Below are 17712 nucleotides of genomic sequence, written 5' to 3'. Positions count from 1 at the left end.
GTATGTTCATGTCTTCAAATCCCGAGAATGTGTTGAGGCCTGCTGCAAAGAACAACATCGCCATCCAGTGATGGAAACCTGAACCTCTGTACATTTTCTCTTCATTTACTGAGCAGTTGTAATAAAGCATCTGGTTAATCAGGCTACTCTGGATGTGAAATCATTCACGTCTTTTAACCATCATCCTCCCAAAAAAATCATACGCTTTAGAACATAAATTTCATTGTTCTAGAAGTTTAGTGTGAAACAAGTCTGAGGCCTTAAAAATAAAACCCCATCATTCTGCAGAGGAAGTAACTGTAAAAGATGTGGTTTAACACAAAGAGACTGGAAGTATTTACTAAATATGCCGTGTATACAGACAAGTATGTGTTGGTTTCTGTTACAGGTTGTGTAGGTTTCATTTGTGTATCAGTTGTATTAAATTATACAGCAAAAGTAATAAATAAATAGAAATTAAGAATCGTTTCTAAATCAACTTCAAAAATTGCTCTATGACTGAAATTCCAATAAATGTAATAAATAGCTAAGTTGTCTATCATGAAATTGAGCTCAAATGCAACACAAAGGAAATGTAAGGGGTGTGTAACTTTTTCATCTCACACAGGAAATTCACAAGAAGAAGACTAAGTTGAGCATGAGGTGTGAAACTGTGGTCAGCTCATTGCTATTACACATTAGCATAGATATCAGAATCGTCCTCCTTCTGCTGGACATTAGTGTAGATATCAGAATCGTCCTCCTTCTGCTGGACATTAGCGTAGATATCAGAATCGTCCTCCTTCTGCTGCTCAGTGTAGACACTCCTGCGCTCACACAGAAACCTGTTTGAGGCACAAACTACACGTTAACTGCTGTTTACTACTAAATTAACAGTTTGGCAGTACAGCTTGTGACATGTCAAAATTGTATGCTTTTATAGAGACATTTTTTGTTTCACCAAAAGATTGTGAGTTTTTAGACTGTTTTACCTCCTGTTGTAAATCACAGCTGGGATAGCTACGATGATGAAAATCAGTCCAGCTGTCAACACAACAATGATCCAGATTGGCCAATGATCAGGATTTTCAGGATTTTCACCTGTTAAAAAACAATGTGAATATTTAACTAAACACAAGTCACATTATTTCCTTCAGTAATCACTAGAGACAGTGGGATATTTAAACTTCAGTAATGTTGTGAGCAGATGGACCCACCCTCGACCTGAAGGCTGATCGTTTCAGATCCTGACGCCTCATTGGTTTCCCAAGTGCAGGTGTAATTCCCAGAATCCCTCACGGTTAGAGCAGGAAAGTGAAGAACAGGTCTTGATGTGTTTAACTGCTCGTTGTTATTAGACCACACAAACTGTGAGGAACTGTGTGTGCAGTTCACATCACACGTCAGATTTAACGAGTCTCCTTGTTTAAGGGTTCCATTTCCACTGAGCCTGATTAGTGACACCTTTAAATCTTTTTCAGAGAGCAGGAAAGACTCCACGTCAGTGAATCAGGACTGAGGGGGGGTTAATAATTATACTACAGTCGCATCCTAAAGTCTGAGTCAACAACATGTTCTTTTATAATGTGCTTTGTTATTTTTCTTAAATTATATTTCTTCATAAAAGATTCCATCATTTTTATTAATATATGTTTTCTATGTAATGTCTACACCACAGAGCTGTTGAATTTTGGATTGTGATTGGTCAGCAGGTGTTGATTAATTTTCTATAACAGCAGCTCTGACAGTAGCACAGCTGCAAATCACAGGTTTCTATTAATGCGCTTGTTCTGTTATGAGAAATAATCAACATCACGTCAGGCTGCATCACACCACCAGGTCATTGATTATTTTCCAATAACAGCATGCCCCATCACATTCTGTCATTAATTTATTAGCAGCTGAAAATATTTTTGATATCTGGTAGAATAAAAACACTCCTTCGCAGTCGAATCTCATGGAAAGTTCATTATGCACATAAAGAATATTTTATTTTAGCTTTTTTAAATCATAGCATTTACCTGCAACTTGTAGAATCACTCCAGGTAAACCGGTCCATTTGCCTTCGGTCACATTAGTTATAAATCTGAATCTGTACGTTCCAGAATTGTTAAACTGTAGATTGTGGATTAACAAAGTGCAGTTTGATTTGTCGTCTCCAGCGTACTCAAAGTCTGAGTTGGTGTTTGATGAGCTGTTATAAACATACGGTGGGCCATAACACTGATCTTTGTTTGGGTTCACTGAGCACCAAAGCTTTTCTATCACCTGATAATTTTGCTGTGGATAATAATAACTACAGGGAATGGAGACACTGAATCCTCTCACAGCACAGATCGGCTTATCAGGATATTTCACGCCCCAATCTGTGCTCTGAGTGAGAACACCTGTGTAGAGAAATAAATGGAGATTAAAAGTAATTCTGATATATTGTTTATTTGTTGTGTGTTTTTTCAAGTTCATGGGAGCTCATCTTTTATTTAATATTGCTGCATGGTACAGAATATATCTTTATATCTGTTTAGCTATATGTATTCACACCTGTATACATTTATTCATTTATATTTGTAAGTAAATAAATAAATCAGAAATTATTTTTAATTCACATCTTATATTGCATTCATACAAATTATTTTAAAAATCATCCACACCAATATACAATCTTTTACAATCAGACTGTGGTGCATTTGCCTGTGAGTTATAATTTAAAGCAGGCAGGAAGAATAAAACTGTAAAAGTCTTAAACAACTTAGAAAATGGCACCTTTTGTTTGAAATATTAAAAAGTGAATAAAACCATTCTTGAAACATGTGTATTCAAACTTTGGACACAAGCAGTGTGTGTGTGTGAGTGTGTGTATATATATATATATATATATATATATGTATATATATATATAATGTACTCACTCTTATTTTTATATATACATATATATATATATATATATATATATATATATATATATATATGTATATATATGTATATAAATGTACACTGCCTAATGTTGTCCCACCAAAACCTTTCTGATCCGTTGTGGCATGGACTCCACAAGACCTCTGAAGGTGTGCTGTGGTATCTGTGTTAGCAGCAGATCCTCTAAGTCCTGTAAGTTGCGAGGTGGGGTCCCCATGGGGAGAACTTGTTTGTCCGGCACAGATGCTGGATGGGATTGAATGAATGGGATTGAGCATTTTTCAAGTGATCAAAAATATTGGAACATGTGACTGACAGGTGTTTCTTGTTGCCCAGGTGTGCCCTGATAGACTGACTGTTTACACAATTAATAGCTCTGAACATCTACTCTTGGTGTGAGCCCTGGGTTTCACCTGTGAAGACTGCATTTGTTGTTGTAAAGGATAAATCAACATGAAGACCAGAGAGCTGTCTTTGGGAGAAAAGCAAGCCATTTTGAAGCTGAGAATAGAGGGAAATTCGATCAGAGCCATTACACAAGCATTGGGCATGGCCAATACAACAATTTGGAACTGGTGTACTAACAACCAGACATCGAACAGGGTGGCCAAGGAAAACAACAGCAGTTGATGACAGAAACATTATGAGAGCTGTGAAGAAAACCCCCAAAACATCAGTCAGTGACATCAGCAACTACCTCCACAGGGCAGGATGAAGGTATCACAATCCACCATTCGGAGAAGACTTTGAGAGCAGAAATATAGAGGCCATACCACAAGATGCAAACCACTCATCAGCAGTAAGAATCGGAAGGCCAGATTGGAATTCACAAAGAAATACAGAGTGATGGAAAGGCCAAAATCTGGAGAAAGAAAGGATGTGCTCATGATCCAAAACATACATGCTCATGGGTCAAGCATGGTGGAGGTAGTGTCATGGCTTGGACTTGCATGGAACAAGCTCACTAATCTTTATTGGTGATGGAACTCATGATAGCAGCAGAATGTTTTCAGAAGTCATTCTGTCTGCCAATTTACACAGAAATGCATCCAATCTATTTGGGAGGAACTTCATCATGTAGCGAGATAACAACCCAAAAACACACTGCCAACACAACAAAGGACTTCATCAGGGGAAAAAGTGGAAGGTTTTAGACTGGCCAAGTCAATCACCAGACCTTAACCCAGCTGAGCAGCATTTCGCCTCCTGAAGAGGAGACTGAAGGGTGAAACACCCCAAAACAAACAACAACTGAAAGAAGCCACGCTACAAGCCTGGAAAAGCAACACAAAAGAAGAATGCAGCAGGTTGGTGATGTCAGTGGGTTGCTGGCTTGATGCAGTTATTGCAAGTAACGGATATGCAACACTTGGGTTGTCTGCCTCTAAAGGTGCCATGTTCTAAGTTGTTTAACGTGTCTAGATGTAAATATCAGGAAATGAAAGCTGAAATTCTGATCTAATGTGTCATATTCATCTTTTGATCTGAAACCCAAATGTCTTCAGCAAAAACAAAACTTACTTAAATCATCATTAGGACTGTTTTCTCAGACAGTAATTAATAGTTCCCTAACATTAGACAGTATAATGTGTTTGTCGAAGTGTATAATCCAATAACTGACCGTACACACTGCAACATCAATCAGCAAACAGTTAAAACTCTGAACAATAATTCCGTGTAAGAGTGAGATGATGTTTCATACCGGACAGCGTGAGCAGAATCGTAGCCAAGAGGAGCATCTTCATCTCTTCTTCGGTAAGAGCTTCACACACTAAGTGTTGGGTCTATATATACATGTATGTATATACACTGAGCTCACTGACTTGGTCACGATATGTGAGAACAAAAACCACTTCCTGGATCACAAGAATGCACCTATTATAGCTACAACGTGAAACACCACACACAGTGCATGGCAGCTTGCTGTATATGGGGCTGCATAGATGCAGACTGGTCAGAGTGCCCATGCTGACCCCAGTCCACCGCCGAACGTATCTGCAATGGGCACTTTTACATCATGTGGACTTTCCGGGTGCATGTGCTTCACTTACCTGGGAAAAGATGGCACCAGGATGCACTGTGGGAAGAAGGTAAGCTGGTGGAGGCAGTGTGATGTTCTGGGCAATGTTCTGCTGGGAAACCTTGGGTCCTGGCATTCATGTGGATGTTACCTTGGCACGTAGCACCTACCTAAACCTTGTTGCAGACCAAGTACACCCCTTGATGGCAACGGTGTTCCGTAATGGCAGTGGCCTCATTCACCAGGATAATGCACCCTGCCACGCTTCGAAAATTGTTCAGGGATGGTTTGAGGAACATGACAAAGAGTTCAAGGTGTTGACTTGGCCTCCAAATTCCCCAGATCTCAATCCCATCCAGCATCTGTGCTGGACAAACAAGTTCTATCCATGGAGGCCTCACCTCACAACTTACAGGACTTACAGGATCTGCTGCTAACGTCTTTGTGCCAGATACCACAGCACACCTTCAGGGGTCTTGTGGAGTCCATGCAACAATGGATCAGAAAGGATTTGGTGGGACAATATTAGGCAGTGTATGTTATATATATATATATATATATATATATATATATATATATAAATATATATATATATATATATATATATATAAATATATAGACACACACACTGCGTGTGTCCAAAGTTTGAATACACCTGTTTCAAGAATGGTTTTATTCACTTTTACTATTTTGTACTATTTCAATTAATAATAAAATAAAAATAATAAAATAGCACATATATAAAAAAGTTTTGAACAAAATCAAACTATGGTTTTAGTTTTTTAACAGCAGTCCGGAGTCATTTTTTGACAGCAAAAATGCCACTCAGGCCCTCTAGTGGCTGGCTGCAGTACAATTTTAAACCCTGCCTATTCTCATTAGTGAATGTTAAAGGTGGTGAACTTCCATTTTAAGATCAATCTCCACAAAATATTTTTGGAAATAGTCTTCAGTTGACCCTGATCTCTCCCCAAGTATTCGCCCTGACGAGATGTTTTATAGGAGTTATTTGGTGATAAATAAAAGGGCGTGGTTGAGGAGGTGATTGACAGTTGTGGACATGACAGTCGAGTCATGAGTTGCATGCACCTTCCAACACACACCTGAAGCTCTGGACACTTCTGTAGCAAAGCCATGTCTTGTTCTGCTGTAAACTGTTCTAACAGACCCTCAGAGGGGAATTCTCTGCAGTTTTTCCAGTATGTTGCTCATTGTGATGCTTAAGCTAGCTCGTTGTAGTGATGTTATAACTAGTAAACCAACATGAGCGAATGAAGTGATGGCACAAACCAAGGCCGCTAACACTAGCTACATTTGATAATAATTCACTATTAACTATATGACCTTAGAGAACACTCAGTGTGGTGTGTTAAGGTTAACCAGTCTCTCCTTTTTAAACAAATGCCACCGAAAGAATGAGTGGAGTATATAAAAGCACTTCTCCATTCAGATGGGTAACTCACTGCAGGTGTCAGAGCTAGATGAACATCATGGAGAGCAGTGAATTTTTTCCTCAGAAAAAAGCTGTGTTGAGTGTAAATGTTGACTGCTGTTTATATTTTCAGTTGGTACATTACATTCACTACTTATACTTTCATTACTTTGATTAAAATGATTGATAACATCAGCTAGCTAGCAAATGGTAGCTTATCTTAAGCTGCACTTCAGGTAATATCAGCGTGCATGCTCAGGTACGAGCGTCCATCACTAATATGGGTGGGTCAGAGGTACAAGTGTCCATCACTAATATGGGTGTGTCAGAGATACGAGTGTCCATCACTAATATGGGTGGGTGACAGGTACGAGCGTCCATCACTAATATGGGTGGATGAGAGGCGAACCCACTGTCCGCCTAGCCTTTCTCCACTTATTCAATATAGAACTTCAGTAGCTCTTTGGGATTCAGCCACTAGAGAGCAGCATTGACCAATTTATAGCTCTAAATCAATTTCATTTAATTTAATTCTGCAGAAATGTATAGTCTAAACTTACACTGAAAGATTTATCCATTTATTTATTAAATGTTCAGACAAGAGAAGCCAGTTCAAATAAGAAAACCTTTATTCAAACGAATGCCAAGCCACAGCAGACAAAAAGAAAACGAGGGAAAATGATTACATTAACTTAAAGATACAAAGATTCATTAAAGCAGTAAGCAAACATAAACCAGAAGCTCAGTATCAGTAGCACTTGTTTCTAAACCAACCTTACACCACAGCACGGTCGAGTTCTGGATTGTGATTGGTCAGAAGGTGTTGATTAATTTTCTATAACAGCAGCTCTGACAGTAGCACGGCTGCATATTACAGGTTTATAATAATGCACTTGTTCTAAAACGTTATTGGTTCTGTAGAAAAAGCTCACTCACAACTCATTCACCGGCTCATTACAGTGGACGCGCCACATAAACTGATAAAAAAAACTTGTATAGTCTTTGATATGGTAAAGTTTTCTTCAAGGAGATGTTTGTATATTATTTATGGAAGGAGTCTCCAGTGTCAGTGCTTTGAAACAGTCAGAGGTAAAGCTGTAATTTTAAGCTTCTTTGTGGTTTCTCAGTAACATGACAAGTGTTTTTATCTTATAAACTACAAAATGGAGAAAATATAGATAACAAGAATTATTCTTATTATATTATAGTGTATTATATTGTTATAGAAAAAAATTGGTTTAAATGTTCTACTAGACAGGATGTTTACAGGAAATAAACTCAGACTAATACTAATAAGTCTTAAAATGTAATGTGCAGTGGCAGCTGATATTAAATGGCAGGGCTAAAATCTATCAGTAGCAATGGACAATTTAACTAGGATTGAACAACAACAACAGTAATAATAATAATAATAATAATAATAATAATAATAATAATAATAATAATAATAATAATAATAATAATAATCCTTATCATCTGCAAGCTCCTCTGGATAAGAGCATTTGTTATATACTCTAAATGTAATTAAATGTAACAAAATGTAACTAAGTGTCTAATTATAGTCTTAGCCCTTCATGATATTCTGTGTGTTTCTTATGAGTGCTGGTGGTGATGTTGCACTCAGTTTAAAAAAAAAATCCAAAATAATCCTTTTTAAAACATTTGTTAACTTCAAATAAGATGATGTGAATGCCAAAAATGAAACCTTAGTCCTGCTAGCCCATTGATACGACCTCTCCTATCCTTTTATTTAATAGATTTGATTTTATTCTCTCTTATCAACCAGGTAGTAAAACTGAGAACCCTGATGCTCTTTCCAGGGAGTTTAACCGTTCTGAGCTAGCCTAGTCCCCAGAGGTGATCATCCGACCACCAAGGATGTTCTGGAGTCAATGCATTCTTCACGGTTTCATCCAGGAGTGTCAAAGACCTCAGACTTCGTCTGTTGATGGTTCTGGTGGCTGAAGATGGTGTAGGACATTAGATCTTTTGTAGCCGTCTGTAGCACCTGTACATGGACCAAGAACACCAGATCTTCCCCACAAGGCCTTTTACATCCTCATCCCACCCCTCTCATCCTTGGTTGCATGTTTCCATGGATTTTGTCACTGTCTTACCATCTTCACATGTTACAAAATACAATTATTCTTGTCATGGTATATAGATTTTCGAAGGCCTGTCACCTCACACCATTGCCCAAAGTTCCCTTTGCTCGAGAGACTGCTAAAAGTATGCTCCAACTGTTTTTTTTCAGCCTTATGATGGCCTCTTTCACTTGCATTGACACCTCTTTGGACCGCATATTGAGAGTTCCCATGAACAGTTACCAAATGCAAATTCAACACTTGGAATCAACTCCAGACCTTTTATCTCCTTAATTTGTCATGAAATAATGAGGAAACAGGCCATGAAACTGCTTATCAGTCAATTGGCCAATTACTTTTAGCCTGTGAAAATGGAGGGACTCTAGAAAATGGCTGTAATTCCTAAACAATTAATGCAGTATTTCGTTAAACTCCTTGAATTAAAGCTGAAAGTCTCCACTTCAATCACATCTTGATTGCTTCATTTCAAATCTGTTGTGGTGGTGTACAGAGGCAAAAATTATGAAAATTGTGTCCCTGTCCAACTACTTATGGACCTGACTGTACATTTAGTTTACTATAATAGACAGTATGATGAATAAAATGTGAGAGAAAATTTGGTGTTTCTCGGTCGCAGTTTTAACACATTAAGCCATGGTAAGCTGTTTCCTTATAAAAGGTTTCTATAGAGCTGAAAATGGTTTTGTGAAAATGATTTTTCAGTTCCTGCTTAGCCCTTTGGGTGGTGGAGAGGGATTATGAAAAGGTAAGTGTGTGAGATTTAGTGTCAGTTTGTCGTTGTTTTGGTGCATTAAGCCAGTGGTTCTGGTTCACCTGAGTTGGATTTAGCACTGATTCGTCACACTACTGGAATTACATTTGTACATTTCTTCTTTAATGTGGTTATTTATTATTAAATGACAATGCACACTTTTATAGTTATAAATATAGTTATAAACTTTGATTGTAATGCCTTTAACAATGCTGATGATGTATTAAACAATAAAACTAGACACAAGCAGCAATCTTTGGGGTCCAAGAACTGAGAAATGCCTGGTGAACACTGATTGACCGATGGTGATCATGTTTTTTGTTTATTTTATTTTTAAATAACCCAGTCATCATAAAAATCTACTTACAGAAATCTAAATAAAATGAGTAATTAAAAGTCATCACTATAACTGTCCTTGTCCTGGAATTTTGTATGTGTTGTAGGAGCACTTAAAGATTACAAATGATATGACTGACACTTTATCAGTCTCTTTTGTCTTTAGGTTTGGAATGATTTTTCTACACACTTATTTTGCAGGTGATCTCATGCAGAGATACTGGGTTGTGGAATATCCTGAGCCGGTTTGTGCTGTGAGAGGATTCAGTATCTTCATTCTCTCTAGTTACTATTATCCACAGCCAAATTATCAGGTTGTACAAATGCTTTGGTGAAAGGGGCAGCTGCCATGGCCCCGGACTGCCACCAGAGGGAGACAGAGAGCTGCCTCTCAGTAATTAGTGGTAACCTGCTCCACCTGTGACGGGCCTATTTAAGGGCTGCTTACAGGTTGCTCAAATGCTCAGTCTTGAGTTTATCCTGTGAGCGCAAGACTAAGCTGGTATTTTGAAAACTAGAGCTGTTCTCTGGTCCTTTCCTCTGCGCTGGGTTCCTCGCCTTGTCAACCTAGTCACCCTCTCATGTCTTCAGGTTCCTTTTCGTGGGTGGAAAAATCTCTTTTGTTTCCTTGTTAGTGTAGCGGTGCGGTACAGGACAACAGAAATTATTACACTAAACAAGACGACTACGCCACCCCAGGACTTTCACCCAGGGAAATACTATGTGCCAGTGAATATTACTCAAAGGAACACAGGTTCGGTTCTACTAAGAAATAGAGCAAGAGACATAGGTACAAAAGATGCTTTGCTTTATTATTCAATAATCACCTTTTAAAAAGAGACAAGTCAAAATGCAACTTAAAATAGTAGTACCTGCAGTTCTTCACAGTACATGTTCCACCTAAGGTTACAGGGCTGTGGCCAACTAGCACAATATCTAGTTACCACATGCTATCAGTGCACACATTCACACTCACTCAATACCCAGTGAAGTTATGGTGGAAGATCGGCTTTACACAGCACACAGTGAACATCAGCACCACACACAGACGTGAGGAATCTGCCCCCCTGCCTTTGTTGGACACAGCACCTGCAATTAGATAGACTCAGTCAGCTTCAACCGAACGCGCACACACAACCACTAATTCCAAAAGAACAGAAGAAATATCAAAAAGAGTATACAAAAAAAAAGAAAACAAAAAAACACAACACGGGACAATACACTCCAAAAATAACAAAAAAAAAGGAAAAGTAGCCATCCACCAAGCAATCAGACAAATAGGACCACCAGGCTTTCAACAGGAGGTATACAGGAGCTACAAAAGTCCTTGTAGTCCACTGCTGGAAGCACCCGACTGAACCATCCAGTGAAGAGCTCAAGGAAAGCTAACATGGGAAGCAATTACTAATATAACGCAAAATATAAGTAAATTAAATGGGAACAAGACAGCAGCGTATTTCTGGGTACTGATGGTCAGTTTACAAGCCCAGCAGGAACACTCCAAATTACTACAAAAAAAAAGAACATATAATTAAATAAGTCATTCCAGTGCATAAAACGCCGAAGCCCTCAGATATTTCAATTATACTTACCGAAGATAAAAACCGGCAGTCTCAAACTAATGATGAATCAAAATACCGGCCGCACTAGCGGCAAAGCATAAATGCTAACAACAAGCCAGAACATACAGCCAACTGCCATACCAACATACAGCTGACCCAGACATACGGCGATAGAAAGACGGTAGTACTGCAATAAAAGAATGTAAAACATAGTTAAACCCCCAGATATGGTCAAAGATTCAAATTGCATTTCCCGAAATCATACACATACCTGAGAGTAGGCAGTCCGACCAAACACGAGTCACAGTGATTAACCCGTTGACTTCAGGTATCACTATAAATGGTGCAAAACCGATCAAATTAGAGTAACTAACACTAAAAAAAGGCAATTACTTGATGCTCAACTCACCATTAAAACACACGCATGTCCAAACAAAACGCGCAAGGAGATATAGGCCACATTACCTGCACCACCGTGTCGAACGCCGGTGTCGAGAGCAAGGGGAGGGGCAGCTAACAGTGACGCGCCTTCAGGTGGCACACCTCAACCCTTTATAAACCCACCTATGTTAACTAATAGGTTCAAATTGTTCTGACGTCGGCACAAGGGGGATTTAACCACCTTACCACATTAGCTCTCTGTAGTGAGCAGTCAGAGGTTTCTCCCCTGATGGTCCTCAGTTTGTGCCTGTAGTTTCTCCTTTGTTCCTATTGTTGCTAGCTCATCTGGGTTTCTTTGTTTTGGTTTGCTGTAGGGTGAAAGCAAGCACATTACCAGTGTACCATGAGAAGGACTGAAATCAGAAGGGGAGCTAGGTTTAAGGCATATGAAGCCTAGCTTTCATCCTACAGCAAACCAAAACAAAGAAACCCAGATTTTTTCCCCCCATTTTGTTGCTTTTCTCCATAACCAGGACAGAGTGTGTTGGCCTGAGCTCAATTAATTTCTATTTTGGAGGTTTCTGTTTATCCTCCTTATCTTCTCTGCACTTGAGTTCTATCTCTTGAGTATTAGTGAGCCACAACTCAGTTTGCCCTGTTGTCCTGTATCCTGAGGCCTGGGTTTGAATCCACCGTATGGTGAATCGCCACATAAATTTGTTGCCTGATGAACTCAAAAATGGGCAAGTGTACAGACCCACCACATGTTTAACAGTTCATCAAACACCAAGTCGTACTTTGAGTATGTTGGAGACAAATCACACTGCACTTAATCCCCAATGTGCAGTTCAGTTATTCCAGAGAGTACAAATTCAGATTTATAACCAATGTAGGCAGTTGCAGGTAATTTTTAATAAAGAAAATAAATGTTGATCGGCATAATTTCCTTTCCCAACTTAAAGGAATAAATGTATAGTTCTGCAAAGGCAAGATTCTCTTCTTGAACCTACAGTTGTGTCAAAACGTCTGAGTTTAATTAGTTAAGTCATATCATTAAAGGTGCAGTTAGGTTAACAGTTAGGTGTTAACCCATGTACATGAAGTTCTGCCCCAGGATCTCCAGTGGCCTAAAGATTAGAGTGTCTACAGGAAGATTTCCAGGCTGGAAATCAGCTTTCCAAACTGGTTTTCTCAGCCACTTAATGTACTTGTGCTGAGGCCATGGCTTAACTTTTATATTTTACCATGTTTTACTTATCTTCCAGGTTATTTGTGCAAGAAACAAAAAATGACTATTGCACCTTTAATCGAAAACTAATACAGGATTCAAAATGCATTATTTAAAACTGATAAGAAAATAAATAAAGCTATTTGAGGAATGAACAGTAGGAAACAAATCTATTTATGTATTCTGTTCACACACACTGAGCTCTTTTACTATCTATCACGTGATCTTAACTCAGAATGCTCCTCTGTTATGCATCAGCATCTATACTGCAGAGATGGAACAGCTCCATGTAAATGTCCATGCTTTTGGAATGGGATGTCCAACAAGTTCATATGTGATGGTCAAGTGTCCACATACTTTGGCCATACAGTGTATTTCTGAATCATAATTGTTTTTTTTAATAACGTGTGTGTGTGTGTGAGTGAGAGAGAGAGAGAGAAAGACAGTGCATGAGGCCTCTGCTCGTCTTCCTGTCTTAATGCTTTGACACTCTTGTGGTGGCTTAGTTTGTAGCTATATTGGGTATATTCTTTTATTCCAGGAAGTACTTTTAATTCTCACATTTCATGACCAAGTGAGTGAGCTCAGTGTATATACATAGACCCAACACTGAGTGTGTGAAGTTCTTACTGAAGAAGAGATGAAGATGCTGCACTTGGCTACGATTCTGCTCACGCTGTCCGGTATGAAACATCATCTCACTCTTACACAGAATTATTGTTCAGAGTTTTAACTGTTTGCTGAGTGATGTTGCAGTGTGTACGGTCAGTTATTGGATTATACACTTGGACAAACACATTATACTGTCTAATGTTAGTGAATGTTTGATTTCAAGTTGATGAAAGATTTCTGATGGTGGTGATTAAGTAAGTTTCAGTAATAAGAAACAAAACAACATTAGTAATTAACTATCATTAAAATCTCAGTGCACTGTTAAGATCAAGATTCAATTCAATTTTATTTGTACTGTATAGCTCTTTTAACAATGGACGTCACAAAACAGCTGGACAGAAATATATAAATTTGAAATTTGTTACTTTATCCCTAATGAGCAAGCCAGAGGTGACGGTTGCAAGGGTCCTTGAGAGGAACCAGACTCAAAAGGGAACCCATCCTTATCTGGGTGACACTGAATAGTGTGATTATAGATCAAAAACAGATAAGACAAAGAACACAAGAGCACCCACTAGACTCCTGCTGTACATCTAACCTCTGACCTTTAACTAACAGACAGAAAAGACTGAGCCCCAGGTAGCTGTACTACATTTCAGACAGGTTGCCATGTGCTGATAAAACCATTCATATCATCATGTAAGGAATGTCAGTTTTTTCCAGAGGTAATATTAAGATGAAGACATTTTATGAGGAGTCATGTTTGTCATGTTTTCCTTCTTTTGGAAAGTCTTTTTCATGGCAGTAAAATCATGCAGTAAGCTAAAAGAATAAGTTAGAATTGTGTGTGCTGAAGGAGCGTTTGAAGAAATAGAAACATCGCTGGTTCTGAGATTACCTTTTGAAAGAGTGCAGAGAGACACATGAGACTTTTAAGACAGGATAAATAGTTGGGTGGAACATTTTGAAAAAGTAATAATGGATAAATATGAATCTACCTGTCAGGACTACATTACCCATCAGCCCCATTCACATCATGAGATCATGCACACCTGAGTCACGTTAAGGTCTAATGAGCTCAAGTATTTCAGTTCTGACACTTGTAACACTCCTTGTCTAGCGTCTGTTGTATTCATTTTGTGTTCCTGTGTGGTTCCATGTTATGCCTAGTTCTTGTTTTTCTAGTCCATGTCCTTAGTGTTTGTTTTTGTGTCGCACCTCATTTTCATTTATCTGATATACATTATAAATTAGCTCCTTTTAAACAGCTGTTCAGCATTCAGGATTATTTAACAAGATTAGCTAACTACAGGGCTGTGGCCTTAGCAAGAGCTTTATACAAGCGTTTTTTTTTTTTTTCTCCCCAAAAAGGCTTCCTAATGAATAAAACACTTTACTGATTCAGGTCTAGTCTACTATCTCTATTAAAATATTCAAAATATATCAATTTAATGGAGATGAATAAATTTCATTAGAAATCTGGCTGCTATGATTGTTAATATTTATTTCTCAATGATGCATTTATTTAACTATTTTAATATAGAGCTGAAATTTCAGTCTATTTCTTATTACTGAATTGTACACAACAAAGCGGGATATCTGTATATATTCATGCCACATTTATTAAATTTATACATGTGTATAAATAAACAAAACATTAGGTTAATTACTTTAAAAACATTTTAAATTTTTAAATAAGCCATTGTCCTGTGTGTGTGTGTGTGTGTGTGTGTCATGGGGAAAAAGGAATTACACCCTCCCTTGATTCTATGGTTTTATTTATCAGCGCCTAAATAACGATAGGGTGGTCCTCACCAACTTCTATAAACAAACAAATAGGTGACAAAAAAAAACCACAATACATTTCAATATGTAGTCATTTTTCCCCAAAAAATAAACCAACATTCAGAAATCAGGAAGGAAAAAATAAGCACATCCTTTCTACTTCCACAATTATTAAGACAGTGATTAGCAGCCAGGTGTTACTAATAAAAAATAGCACAAGATTAGTAGATTAGTTAATCATCAAGAAATGTGACTACCTTTTATAAAAGCAGAACTTTTGGCAGTTTGGGGTTCTGGAGCACTCAGTTGTGTGTCAACATCATGCCTAGAAGAAAGGACCATGACCTCAGAGAAGCAATTGTTGCTGCTCATCAATCTGAGAAGGGTTATAAGGCCATCTCCAAATAATTTGAAATTTGTCGTTCTACAGTGTGAAGGATTGTTTACAAAAGGAGAGCCTTCAAGACAGTTGCCAATCTTCCCAGGAGTGGGTGTGCCAGCAAATTCAGTCCAAGAACAGATTGTTTACTGCTCAGACATATCATGTGACCTACAGGCCTCTGTAAGCACATTAAATGTTCATTACAGCATAATCGGAAAAAGACTTTCATGGAAGGTTTGGTAGGGAAAAAAGAATATGGAGCATGACTTAGGTTTGCAAAATTGCATCTGAACAAACCGCAAAAGTTCTGGAACAATTTCCTTTGGACTGATGAGACCAAGGTGGAGATGTTTGGTCATCATGCACAGTACCATGTTTGGCAAAAATGAAACACAGCATATTACCACAAACACCTCATACTAACTGTGAAACATGGTGATGGAGGGGGGGAGGGGGGATTTGGGCTTGTTTTGCAACCACAGGAGCTGGGAAACTTGCAGTCATTGAGACAATGATGAACTCCACGTTATACCAGAATATTCTTGAGACAAATGTGAGACCATCTGTCCAGCAGCTTAAGCTGGGCTGAAATTGGGTCATGCAACAGGACAATGATCCCAAACACAGCAGCAAATCGACATCTGAATGGCTAAAGAAGAGAAAAATGAAGGTGTTGGAATGGCCAAGTCAAAGTCCAGATCTCGACCCCATTGAGATGCCGTGGTGGGATCTTAAGAGAGCTGTGCATAAACGAATGCCCTCAAACATCAATGAACTGAAGCAACATTGTAAAGAAGAGTGGGCCAGAATTTCTCCAAAACAACATGAGAGACTGAAAAACCCCTAAAGAAAACATTTTACTTTGTTATTGTTGCTAAACGTGGTTTTACATGTGACATGTAGGGTGTACTTATTTTTCCCACCTGGTTTCTGAATGTTGGTTTAAGTTTTGGGGAAAAAATGATTACATATTGAAATCTGTTTTTTTTTTGTCACCTGAGGTTATTTGTTTATTGAAGTTGGTGAAGACCACACAGTTGTTATTTAGGCCCTGATAATTAAGAACAGAATTGAAGAAGCTGTACTTTCTTTTTCCCATGACTGTATATATGTATCAGACGAACACACGTGAAAACACATGAAGTATAAAACAATATATCAGTATAACTTCATCAATCTTCCTTAATCTCCATTTATTTCTCTACACAGGTGTTCTCAGTGATTTGAGTGTGAAATATCCTGATAAGCTGATCTGTGCTGTAAGAGGATTCAGTGTCTCCATTCCCTGTAGTTATTCTTATCCAAAGCAAAATTATCAGGTGACACAAAAGCTTTGGTGCTCAATGAACTCAAACAGAGATGTGTGTACAGACCCACCGTATATTTATAGCAGCTCATCAAACACCAAGTCAGACTTTGAGTACGTTGGAGACGACAAATCAAACTGCACTTTGTTAATCCACAATCTACAGTCCAGTTATTCTGGAGAGTACAAATTCAGATTTATAACTAATGTGACCGGTGGCAAATGGACCGGTGAACCTGGAGTGATTCTACAAGTTGCAGGTAAATTTTAATGATTAAAATAAAAATCCAAATTATTCCTTGTCTTATAGTTTACTCTCCTCACCTATAGGAATAAATTATAGTTTTGCAAATCTTTCTTGTTATGAACTTGTTGAATCCATTGCCGAGATCAGCTTTAATTTTATCAAGAAATCTCATTTAGCTGATGTTTATTATTCAATAATACATTTTTAGCTTTGTGAGAAATCCTGATTCACTGACGTGGAGTCTTTCCTGCTCTCTGAAAAAAGATTTGTCACTAATCAGGCTGAGTGGAAACGGAAACCTTAAACAAGGAGACTGGTTAACTCTGACGTGTGATGTGAACTGCACACACAGTTCCTCACATTTTGTGTGGTCTAAGAACAACGAGCAGTTAAATACATCAGGACCCATTCTTCACTTTCCTGCTCTAACCGTGAGGGATTCTGGGAATTACACCTGCACTTGGAAAACCAATGAGGCGTCAGGATCTGAAACGATCAGCCTTCAGGTCGAGGGTGGGTCCATCTGCTCACAACATTCCTGAATGTCTCGAATGATTACTGAAGGAAATAAAGTGACTTGTTCAACTAAATATTCACATTAAATACTGTTGTTTTTTAACAGGTGAAAATCCTGAAAATCCTGATTGTTGGATCATTGTTTTGATGACTTCTG

The 17712-nt window shown here is 38.2% G+C and overlaps 1 protein-coding gene across 1 annotated transcript; it reads right to left on the bottom strand.

The window, feature by feature from the left end:
- Nucleotides 1-670: 670 nt before the first annotated feature.
- LOC113541446 (sialoadhesin-like) lies at nt 671-4637 on the bottom strand. The gene is made up of 5 exons (XM_053227820.1): nt 4595-4637; nt 2001-2366; nt 1197-1451; nt 972-1080; nt 671-824 (listed from the first exon to the last, which is right to left on the bottom strand). Exons 1-5 carry the CDS (start codon nt 4635-4637, stop codon nt 671-673), a joined length of 927 nt encoding a protein of 308 aa, XP_053083795.1.
- Between the last annotated feature and the right edge of the window lie 13075 nt (nt 4638-17712).

This window comes from Pangasianodon hypophthalmus, chromosome 22, assembly GCF_027358585.1.
Source record: "Pangasianodon hypophthalmus isolate fPanHyp1 chromosome 22, fPanHyp1.pri, whole genome shotgun sequence".
NCBI lineage: Eukaryota > Metazoa > Chordata > Actinopteri > Siluriformes > Pangasiidae > Pangasianodon > Pangasianodon hypophthalmus.
Note: the sequence above shows the minus strand (reverse complement) of the source record. Positions and strands in the feature narration are given on the sequence as shown.